The 12711-nt window shown below is 40.2% G+C and overlaps 1 protein-coding gene across 1 annotated transcript in view; it reads right to left on the reverse strand.

The window, feature by feature from the left end:
- Window positions 1-1098: 1098 nt before the first annotated feature.
- Window positions 1099-12711, reverse strand: part of LOC141048653 (neurturin-like) — a 418253-nt gene continuing 406640 nt past the window's right edge. The window contains exon 3 of the mRNA XM_073544445.1: window positions 1099-4311. Coding sequence (XP_073400546.1) covers window positions 3878-4311 — 434 coding nt within the window. The 3' untranslated portion in view covers window positions 1099-3877. The remainder of the gene's footprint in view (window positions 4312-12711) is intronic.

Below are 12711 nucleotides of genomic sequence, written 5' to 3' on the forward strand. Positions count from 1 at the left end.
TTTATGGACATCAGCTGACCCTGTGGCAAAGGTTATACCATTTACAAAAGGGGGAAATTGATATAGAAGGGTTAATGGTTTGCCTTTAAACGCCTAACTGCCTTTAATTCTTGATTTGCCTTTTGCCTTTCATTTATTCTTATGACGCTGCACTTTGCCTGTCTCCTCTTCAAGGGAAAAATGCTTCTTATCATATATGTTCTCAATAGTCAGTAACAACATGCTCTTGGTACATTGTAAACAAGGTACGACCCTGAGGTGATGGTGGGGGCCACATGAGCCCCATAGAATTACATATTGTTGTAAATGGTATAAAAGATTGCCTTGTATTTCATTACGTCAGATAAAGTGATTTGCCCACGGCCCGTGTGTGAGCAGTCTCTTTTGTCTCCAAGTGCTTGTAAATTAAGGGCGTAATACTCCTAATCTGGCCTCACTGGTGATCTGGCAGATCTGACTTTGGTCAGAACAAAAACAGCTATGACAGATGTAATCTAAAGAGAAGGGTTATGTTATCATATAGGTGGAATGGGAAAATGTTTATGCACTGGCAAAGTATTGTCATTCATCATAACCTACTGTATATGTACAGTAGATGTGTACTTTTAGCCTAATTTAGTAGGTTTAACATATAGTCAGGGATAAGCACACAGAAAAAATCCAGTATATAGTGCCAATAAAATGAATCCTTTATTTAACTCGCTCAGAGTAATTCACAGAGTAATCATACAAAACATTCCTAATAAACTAAGGTCACTACTTATCAAAAGTAGGGGAAATAACCAACATCAATGGACCTAAGACTCATGTAAACAATGCCAATATTGAGTTCATCCCTTTAGTGTAATAAATCTCCTGTTCCTGGTACGAGCCGCGACCACATCAGGCTATTATGAGAGAAATTAGAATAACACTTACATGTGTGCTGGTCTCCTATCTGTGGTGTCCCTGAGCGCCCCAAAGCGCGTTTCGTCCCTTTGTCAGGAATAGTGACCTTAATAATTTATTAGGAATGTTTTGTATGATTACTCTGTGAATTACTCTGCGTGAGTTAAATAAAGGATTAATTTTAATGGCATTCTATACTTCATTTTCGCTGTGTGCTTATCTATGTATATCAGTTTTTGTGCCCTGGTTATTTGCATGGGTACTGTGTCATGTTATGTAATGTCCCCTGAGGTATTCCTTGTTTCATGACATGTCCTTATGTATACATATACTTTAATTTTAATTGCTTTTTTTTCAATAAATTTTGTTTTTTATTGTAAAATAGATATCTTCTTGTCTGTCTGGAGAGGGCATTCACAGACTTAAAAAGTATATATATTTCGTCTGAACCCGGCTTTAATGTAAAACGGAATCTTGAGTGAAACAGACTAATAGCTTTATGACTATCAAGGAAACATGTTATTTATTTAATAATTATATATTAAGAAACAACTGTTCTTAAATACTCTTGTGTTTGCATAGTTATATATATATATCTCGCTTAGTGAATGAAAGGTAAATACATTAAAAAAAATTTTTTTCACCCAAAATGTAAAATTTGCTATATATTATTAAATTAGAGGTTAGATTCAAAGATAGGACTTTACGACTGTGTTACTTAGGACTGGCATGCTAGCAAAATTGACAATAAGGACAACCATGATGGCTGTCACATTAGACGTAAATAGGCTGCCCACTTTATATTTAATTTCACCAAGCGTTTGGCGACATCATGTTGTAAGTACTACCTGTGTGACACTCTCCTCCTGCGTGAACGCTGTGTACTTGTAAGTGCACAAAATTCTATCCTCAAGATGGGAGTTGATGTGTGAGCATGTGACGAGACTTGTCCATCACTACAAAAGGGAAAACTTAAACTAGAGGAAAATTATGAACAGATTTGGCCACATGCCCCTCCATTAACGGAATTTATTTTACTTTTCTTGAGCAGTCTGTAAGGAAAGTTACATTGGCTAGTGAGTGACATTTTACAAAATGGGATAAGCTGGAAAATTTGTATATGTATAAGTGCCAAAAAATCAAGCCCTTAAACTGATTTTAAAATAAAGTGGACAACTCTTTTAAACGGAATCTGTCAGTACATTTTTACTACCTAATCTAAGAGCAGCATAATGTAGAAAAAAAAAGACCCTGATGTGTCACTTAGTTTACCGGGTGCAGCAGTTGTGACACAATCTGTGTTTTTAGAAATAGCATATTACAGCACTCAGAGAGCTAACCCTGCCCACACCAGGCTCTCTATATACATTGTCTATAGACAGTGAGCTGCTTATCACAGAAGGGGGTGTGGCTGGACTAAGTCTCATGCACTGCTGTAGCTGTCCTAGAGGAGCAGTGATAAGGTCCTGGTGATAAAACCTTTACTGTAAGTAAACAGTACATAGCTTGATAAGTGACACATCATTGAATTCTGTGCTTTAACCTCAACCGCAAGCTGTCTTTAGATTACGTAGAAAAAAACTGGTGACGGAGTCTCTTTATCTCTGAAACTGAAGGTACTGTAATTTTGTTAGCATACGCTATCACAGAGTGATAGCTCTATAATTTGTCACAGTAAAGCCAATTAAAAGGACTCTGGCACCAGGTTTTTGTCATTTAATTTGAGAGCAGCATAATGTAGAGATAGAAAACCTGATGTGTCACTGGAATCCAGGCATTACTGTTTGATGAGCAGGAGATTATCACTAGAGAACCAGTAAATCTGCTGCTAGGTAGTCCTCCATATTCATGAGCTCTGTATAACCCCCATCACACCACTGATTGCCAGCTTTATGTGTACACAGTGCATAGGCAGAAAGCCAATCAGTGGTGTGGGCAGGGTTATACAGACCTCAGTATTCAGAGAACTGCTAGATCTGCAGCAGATAAAACTGTGATTTTATCAAAACTGAAGCAAGCAGCTCAGCAGGTGACATCATGCTACTATTAGATGGGGTAGCAAAAACCAGGTGACAGATTCCCTTAAAAAAGTGATAACCAATATGACCTCACTTTTGGTTTTCAATTTTAGAAAATTATCCATAACAACAAATGAGCAAATTCCACTATCTCTGTAAGTAGATAAAATATAACAACCAAACTCAAGCCATTTTTGCCTAGCTAATTTTATAATTCGGGTGGAAATTCTTCATTCATAATTCAACATAAATAAAAATGAAAGGGTCTCTGTCTTGTCATATCATTACCAGATCCTGGACCATAATCAATACTCATAAATATAACCAATGCAGACATTACATTAACTCCTATATTTAGGCGTTTACTGACATTTACAGGCAAAATGTACATGTATATAATTAAATAAAGCTAATAACCTGGTGCCTTCAGGCTACTTGTGATAGTAAGAAATGATATACGCTTTAAAGTCTTTGTCATAAGTTGCGGACGTTAAAGTTTGAGTTTTGGCACGAGTGTTCTGTGACAGCTTCACTTGGTGTAGAGATCCCAACTCCAAATGGAGAAAAAGTGAATAGAAATTTGCTGTACATAATTTAGTTGGGGAAATTTATTTTTTTAGTTAGAAGAAAAAGATTTTGTCCTTTGGTAGTTGGGTACAAAGCAAAGTACTTTACTCAGAGGGTACCAGCCAAGCCCACATGCAATACAAACATGATGCAAGCTTGGGTCCTACTCATACTCATCGTCGTGTTTCTTGACTTGGACATTCTTGCAGGTGATGTAAAACTACTACTCCATTAAGTTACTTCAGACACTTGCAACCAACCATTGTCTTTAAAGGAATCATATCTCAATGTATATAATTCAGTGAGGTAGAAATAAAAATCGCAATCTCCTGTCTCCATGGGACGAAGCCTTATAGTCGGAGTCTGTATATGTTCTCTCTTTTTGCTTTGAAGCTTGATAGTTGTCAAACGCAGCCACAATCCTTGGCTGATACCTCTTTGATGGTGTGGTAATGATTTTTGGCGTCCAAGAAAGAAATATCGTCATCGTATGTGAGAGGCCTGCAGCAAGGTTTGGCTCTTACTTTGTCCTTTTTTATCTTCTTTTTGCCTCTGATGCTCTGTAGAGAGAGGTCATAGTTGCGTACAGCAGCTTCGCACGTACCAGTGCAATAGCGGAACAGAACTGTTTCATCGGATATGTATCCAAGACCAAGCTCGCTGACTCTCACTTCGAGCTCTTTTATGGTACAAGGCTGTTTGCGCACACGGGCTCTTTTCATTCTGGCAACATTTCTTGGGTCGTCTCCTGAGTGTATTGATTGGCTGTACCTCTCTACAAGAGTGGAAACAAGTTCTTGTATCTCGCCTTGAGTATAACTCTCGAAAAGGGCAGTGTCTAAAAACAAAAGACAGATATCAGATAATTCTGTTCAATAACGACACAAAAAAGTTTATAATAATACGTACTATTTGTTTACAACTGAATTATCACTTAAAGGGAATCTGTCACCCCATTTTCGGCCTATAAGCTGTGACCACCGCCATCAGGGGCTTATCTACAGCATTCTGTAATGCTGTAGATAAGCCCCCGATGTTACCTGAAAGATAAGAAAAACTAGTTAGATTATACTTACCGGAGGGCGCGGTCGGGTGCGGTGGGTGTCGCAGTCCGGTCTGGCACCTCCCATCTTCTAGAGATGACATCCTCCCCCCGCATCATGCTGCGCTCCTGCGTAGGCGTACTTTCTCTGCCCTGTGGAGGGCAGAGTAAAGAACTACAGTGCACAGGCACCTGGTCAGAGAGGTCCGGCGCCTGAGCACTGCAGTACTTTACTCTGCCCTCAACAGGGCAGAGAAAGTACTGCTGTGCAGGAGCAAAGCATGAAGCAAGGAGGACACCCATCGGACCAGACCGGACACCCAGGTGAGTATAATCTATCTCTTTTTTTTATCTTTCAGGTTACATCGGGGGCTTATCTACAGCATTACAGAATGCTGAAGATAAGCCCCTGATGGCGGTGGCCGCATCTTATAGGACAAAAATGGGGTGACAGATTCCCCTTAAATTGTCTTCTGGTCTGAAATGAAAAGTCCGCACACACTCTATGTGACTGCAAAATGACAGTGGAAAATGTGCACAGTGTAACGTTTCTCCTGTGCGATCACATGCATTCAATTTATATACTTGTAGTCACAAAAGGACTAGAAGAGAGAATTGAGACAAACCAGATTAGATCACTCAGCAAATGGCAGCAACTAGGCAAATCACTTGCAGTCAGTCATGTGACCGCCCACCTGCAGAGGACATACAGGGAAATCATGAAAGTGTGCACATTGCACACTGTCGCGATTTGAAAGTCTGCAGTCACATAGAGTGACTACAGACTTTTCATTTCAGATCCCTTAAATTTCACATCTTATTAGTACGTACCATCTGTCAAATTCATGCATACCTTGATAAATTTTAACCATTTTTGCTTTCATGTACCATTTTACATTTTTAGGAACCGTGTGTTTTTCAATGGCAATTTTTCACTGGAGCCTTGAAAGTATCAGTGTGCTTTCATAACAGCACTGGAGTACACAGAAAATTATCAAAGCACTACATTGAGTACTATTATTAGCCATATACAGTATGTTTTATAGTCTATACCATAACTGTAGAAAACTTAACTTGTTAATTTGGGTTGTGTATGGTGGAGCCCCTTTATTAAAGAGAAGGAAAGCATAGTGTGCCATTATAAATATTATAGGATGTAGTACCCTCTGGTGGTAGAGTAGTTCCCCACTCAGGGATGATGAAAGGATCCAGGCGCACACAAATGACAGTTTCAATACTTACTCACAAAGAGGCAACAAGCTTGATGGTTACATAGTCTTTCATGAGATAATGAGCTTGGTGGTGTCAACAATATCACAAAAGGCAAATGAGCAACAGAGGTACACAATGGGTATAAACCATGCTGGGCTTACACTTACTATATTAGTACATGTTTATGACAATATGCTAATACTTGAAGCGGATTGCTAGCATATTATTAGGCGGCACCTCGATCACTCTGCAAGGAGTATGTCATTTTTATTCTGTTTGACATGCATTAGATAGCATATTCCTATAATTTAGCTATTTCTCATCCCCTTGTTTAAATAATTCACCTCTTATCTTAACAGTCCTTAATAGGCATGTGTGCGCCTTCTCCTTTGCCTATCCTCATCCTCTTCTTATAAAAGTAATCAATGTCGCCTAGATCCCTTCATCTGGGACAAGCAAGACCGATAGCTGCTCCAGCTGAAGCTCTTTCATGCTCCTCTGTGGTCCTCACTAAGCCCTGGGGCAATGTACCTTTATAATGAATGCTACTCATCCGCACTCAATAGCTAACTATGTGTCAGTCGTTTCCTCTGTGATGAACAGGCTTATTCTCCTCTACCTATTTGTGGCTGGTTTTAAGGATATGTGTATACATTAAATATTTTGTGCACAAATTTTGCACAATTTCTGCATCTCTTAGATGCCCATAAGTGCAATGTTTCGGTTCAAGTGCCAAATCTTTTTCATTTTACCCTGAAAAATCGGTGTGCTGTTCCTGCTTTCTGGATTTTTTGTATCATAAAGGTTTCGTACATGCTTTGGGAGCTTTGCACGTGGACTCTCTTTTGGATTTTTGTGCTGCTCTATTTCTTGTCTTCAATATCTTTAACATAGGGTACGCAGAACATGCGGATGTATGCGGATGCATCATTTTGACATGCCCGCCGACCGCACAGGAATGCAACAAGTGGCGTTTTCATTTCCTGTTCTGTCCAGATGTCACCATATCCCAGAATACCAAGTGGACGAAGATCACCGACCATCATATAGGGACACCCAACTCATGGGTGTCTCAATATGGAAACTGCTGCTGGTACCAACCTATTGCGCGGTACCACCAGCGGAACACCGTCGCACCACACACACACATGCATGCACACTCTATATGCTGTACGCACCACACGCACAAACACACACACACACTCACACTCACACACACGGTCACACATTCACACACCCGCTGCCGCCAGGATCAGCCAAATAATTCACTGACTGCCACCATCTTTGTACAGGAGGAGCGCATGCACAGTTTTAATGTGACTGCTGCTATCTGTCTGCACAAAGATGGTGGAGGTCTGATTTACTGTGTGTGCGCAAATTACGCGCAGGTGCAGTGAATCATTCGGCTGATCCCGGCAGCAGATTCACAACGTGTCTACAGGCAGAGGAAGCCGGTCACATTAATGGGGTTTTCCCATGAAGGAAAGTTTATTTTAAAAATTGTGTCTGACCGTGTACGGAGCATACCACATCTCCTGGGCAGGTGAGGAAGCAAAAGACAATACTGACATTACAGCAGGGGATCACAGTGGATTCATTTTGTGAGGGAAAATATTTCACTGACTGTTTTTAAAAAATATTTTACCTCACAAAATGTATCCTCTGCGATCTCCTGCTGTAATGTCAGTATTGTCTTTTGCTTCCTCCCCTGCCCAGGAGCTGTGGTATGTTCTGTACATGGTCAGACACAGACAATTTTGAAATGAACTTTCATTTGTGGGAAAACCCCTTTAAAAAGCAAATATCAGTGCCAACATCAAAAAAATACCAAGAATATACCATCAAAGAAAAGGACGGCTATCCAAGTTACCGCAGAAACATGACAAGGGGGATAGCACATGGGGTAGAAAGATCAAAGAAGAGAGCACAGACGGGAGAAGTCAGCACATGGGGAAAGAGAGAGTGGATAGGTGGGTGAGCACATGGGGGGATGAGATTCTCAACGCTGCAAAGCCTGCCCCCATCGTGACATTACCGCTATCGCATTGGGCCTCCATCTAATTTTTAATACAATAGCATAAATAAACAATATTATTGCATACTTAAACTTAATGAAAGAGCATAATACTACCTAACAATGTATTACTGACAAACAGGGTGATTCAAAAAGGATGGTACAAAAGTAAAGGCCTGTCGTAAAAGTAACATCAGTGTTAAATGGCCAGTGACTGCAAAGCTAAGCAAACCGGGCATAATTGGTCATGGTAACATATCACAGCTCAGCCTTCATTATTAAAGAGTCAAATGTAAAATGTGCTTATATAGTGTGACCCGAAGATGGTGACATCGAAGAAAGTAAAAGCTTCATGCATCTTGGAATTTGCACAAATGGGCAGTGCTGTAACAGAACAGCTAAACTTTAAGAATAAATGAGTCAAATGTGATCTGCATACAAATTGCACTTTGTGTTGTGCGCAGCACTTAGAAACCACTGGGTGTTTATGTAATGGGAAATGTCTGGTCCACCCAAACACTGAAAGAGAGAGGATTTGAGTTTTATATGAGCGTAGGTCTAAAAAGTTGACCAGGCTGACAAATGTGGAACTACAGGTGCCACAAAGAATGGTATGGCGTATTTTACCAAAACGTCTGTGTGTAAGCCATACAGATGAACTCTTTTCCAGGAACTGAAACCCAACAACAAACCAAAACACTGACTTTTACATTGATTTTCATGGCCGATTGGAAGAGGATGAATTCTATCTGGTATTGAGCGATACCTTTCACTTCAGTGGGAAGGTCAATCATCACAATGATAGAATTTGGGACTCAGATCAACATGTGCCTTTATTGAGCACTTGAGGGACTCACCCAAAGCAAACATGCTCAGTGCAATGAGAAGGCACAATGTCTACAGCTCCTTCTTTTTTGTAGCGGATACTTTCATTGATCACTCCTATCTGGATATTTCACTTATGCCACAAATAGTGGATGATCTACTAATCTCAGTATATCAGCGGGATGGTATACCTCAACATTACCATTTGTATGTTTGCTGCTACCGGAATGAAACGCTAACAGAATGTTGGATCAGCCACGACAAAACCAACAATTCACCAATGTTGCACTGGCTTCCACGATTGCCAGATCTAACACCCTGTTGATCTGGCACAGGAGGACTCCCGATCCTTGCATTCTGCAGTCTCCCATTCCTCACCGGCCACAGAGGAGCCTGCTCAGCAAAGACATTGTTCCCAGCGTCTTGCTCAGGCTCTGGTACTTGTTCCAGCGGCTCTGTGAGGTAACAGAGTTCGCTCCTGTACACACTGGTTCAGCGGTTAACCCCCAGTGTTTAGTGCTCCGCCATTACTGAGCAGCAGTTTCCATTTCTGCACGGTGGACCCCGGGTTGCGACCGCACTTCTTTATATTTTATATTTAGTGCGATCCGCAGCCCTAACACAGCCTACAACTTTTTTCTGTGGGACAACATCAAGGACTCAGTGTTTCTGGCCCCATCCCCCCGCTACACGATCTGAATCACTTGAGAAAATGCACCATTGAAACAGTTGAGCCAACATGCGATGATATGCTGGCACACGTCTGGACAGAACTGGACTACTAGCTAAACATTTGCCATGTCACCAATGAAAATCACTTTGAACATTTGCATTTTATAGATAAAATGGGTAAGATAGATAGCATGTCTTTTCAAGGTAATAAATTTGTGCTATGTATTCTTGGTTAAAGAATACCAAGGCTACAATTTTGCCACATCATTTTTGAATCACTTTGTATAATGTCCCTTGGCATGGAAAATAATTCCAAAAACAATCATTGAATTCAAGTTTTCATTCATTCCCATTGCTATGGCTGTATAAAATCCAGCTACTAGCCATGATGGCAGCCTTTCGAAATATTTATAAAAGAATGGAATGCTCTAAAGAGATCAATGAAATTGAGCATGGTACTGTCATAGGAAGCTACCACTACCAGAAAATCAATTCATAAAACTTCTCCCCTAAATATTCTGTGATCAATTTTGAGTGGTATTATTGAAAAGTGGAAGCATTTAGGTATAGTACTAGAGCAACTCAGCCCCAAAATTGCACATCACATAACGTTAAAAAGAGTGGGGAAGTTGAGTGCTGAGTAGCATAATGGGTAAAAGATGCCATCACTCTGTGGCCTCAATAACTGCAGAGTTCCAATCCTCACAGTTCCTCTAGCATTAACATCAGCACAAAAACTGTGTGATGGGAGCTTCGTGGCATGGGTTTCCATAGTCAAGAAACTGCAAGCCTTATATCACCAAGCACAATGCCAAGGAAATGTGTTCTACTTAGTGATAAATTATTCTTCTCTATCTGGTAGTCTGATAGATGAGGCTAGGTTGGCAAATGCCAGGAGAACGTTACCTGCATTACTCCATTGTGCCAAATTTAAAGTTTTCTGGAGTTGGGATAATACTATGGTGTTTTTTTTAGAGGTTGGCCTAGGCATCCTAGTTCCAGTGAAATGAAATCTTAATGTTTCAGCATACCAAGATATTTTGGACAATTGTAAGCCTCCAACTTTGTGAGAACAATCTAAGGAAGGCTCATTTCTTTTCCAGCATGATTGTGCTCTACTGCACAATGCAAGGTTGATAAGGTGCACTGGGTGAGATTGGTGTAGAAAAACTTGGTTGGCCAATAAAGAACCCTGACACACTTCCCCATCATTCACCTTTGGGATGAACTAGAAGGTAGATTGCGAACCAGTAAACAAATGCTCCTCTGAGTAAACTTGCAAAATTACCCAAAGACATGCTCCAAAATTTTGTAGAAATCTTTCACAGATGATCGGAAGTCGTTTTAGCTGTAGAGAGCAGACCAACTCCATATTAATGCTTATGGATTTAGAATGGGATGTCATAAAGCTCCTGTACATGTAATGTGTAGTTGTCCCAAGTTGTATCTCTACCACAACAGAGCTGACAAACAAGGATATTGCAGTTCTGGATAATTAAGAACTTATTTGTGGCGCTTTATCATTACTGCTAATTCTTAAAATGCTGCAAATTTATCATGAGGTTTCATGTGTTCAATAAACAATCTTTAGGTTATCTAGTTTAAATTTACCCCACCTATCAGTTTTCTTAATTTGTGCTAGAAATGTGAGACAACATTTTTGCATACAATGTCCTATGGTGGTCCAGACACTTTCTGAGTTTCCAACAAGGGGCTGGACAGGAAAGTGGCTTGTCAGATAAGGGTATACCACTGAGAGGTGAGATTTAGGGTTTCCAGAAGGTAAAATACATTTCTGTCTTTCTTCTTTTAAAGATAAGTTTTTCCAGTAAATATATAATTTAGAATATTTTTACAGGTTCTATGGGTATGTATCTTATACAAGGTCCATTACCTAGAAATCAGGATTTTGCCACCAATAATGGTCTTTTTACTGCCTGTCCTTCTGGATGATCTATTTTCAGACTATTCGTGTTCCCATGCAGGCGTGCTGAACATCGTTTAGCCTGACACACAACATCAGTTAGAACAACATTACTTGCAGGCTAGGTCAGACATGTAATGTAATGAACAGTTTTATGGACAGTCGTGTCCACGTTGTATAAGACACACATTCTTCACATAAATATTAACATGTGAATGTTTGCGTAATAACCTTTGTCTAAAGGAACCAGTATGTGAGAATTCCTGACTTTTGCAGCACACCAGGAAGCTATTTCTTATTGTATGTACACATTACAGGATCCATACACATTTGACTAATGTCGACTGAACTTGCCAATATCGACAGGTTTGGCAGATGGTCTAATGTGAATATGTCTCATCCATTTCTGAACATAATGTTGTAACCCCTGCCTAGGTCGCTAGGTGGCATCGCATTACTACCACAGTCACTGACAGTGTGTAGCAGTTTAGTTTTTGATTGCTCAGATTAATTGTCCATTTCCGGTCCACTTGTGTTTTGCTGCAGTGTGCCGATAGGTAATTAGCTCTCTGCTGGGAGCCATGAGTGGTGATCTCTTCAATATAAACCCCCGCAGGCAGTCTCTGGCTGCAAGTTATGTAGATCGTTCAGTTAGTTCTGGTCACTCGGATGTTTACCTCCTGTGTGCTTTTTGTATATCTTGGTTGATTGACCTTGGCTTGCCTTCTGATTTTGCTCCTAACACAACTTCTCGATTTTGACCCTGCATGATGACCCTTCTCACTTGTGATCTGTTTCTCTGGCCAGCAGGCCTTTTATCAAGCAATCCAATGCTTGATAAAAATGCTTGATCTGTTTTAATACCAGATCCCTGTACAGGGACTAAAGGGGGAAAGTCAAGATTCCTCTGGAATCTGTCAAATGCAGTGGCTTGTGACAAGACTGTCTGAGATAGACTTTTTGAACCTGTGACCTCTGACAGACTTAACAGTATAGGTGCACTGGATGACTGATGGTCGATGAAGGAGATGTCAATAGTGCAAGTCTGATCTTGGTCTACCGATCTATCCTAGAGATAAGCTGCAATGTGTCAGCCAGTGGCTTTCTCATACAGAACAAAGGAGTCATTGGAGCTCCTGTGTACGAGACAGTTGGCTGAATGATTGGCAGTTGCATTGTTCTAACAACAGCCATCTAATGTGTATGGCCAGCTTTAAGAGGTATTCCCATGTTCAAGATCCTACCCTAATGGTGTAATAATAATAATAATATTAGTAAACACATCCAATTAAAAATGTAGTATAGTTCTTTTGATTCACTATGTTTCTTTTCTCATGTGCAGGCATAGGTAACCATTACGACCACTGATACAGTGACTGTTAGATAGCTAGTTGCTAGTGGTCGTAACCATGGATACCTAAGGTCCTGCAATGTCTGCACATGAGGAAAGAGACATAGTGAATCAGAAAAACTACAATACATTTCTAATTGGAGTTATTTGCTAACATTACAGTGCTGACAAAAAAAATTACAAGATCAAGGAAACCAC

The sequence above is a fragment of the Dendrobates tinctorius genome, unplaced genomic scaffold (assembly GCF_039654945.1).
Source record: "Dendrobates tinctorius isolate UK_male_01 unplaced genomic scaffold, ASM3965494v1 ptg000011l, whole genome shotgun sequence".
Taxonomy (NCBI): Eukaryota; Metazoa; Chordata; class Amphibia; order Anura; family Dendrobatidae; genus Dendrobates; species Dendrobates tinctorius.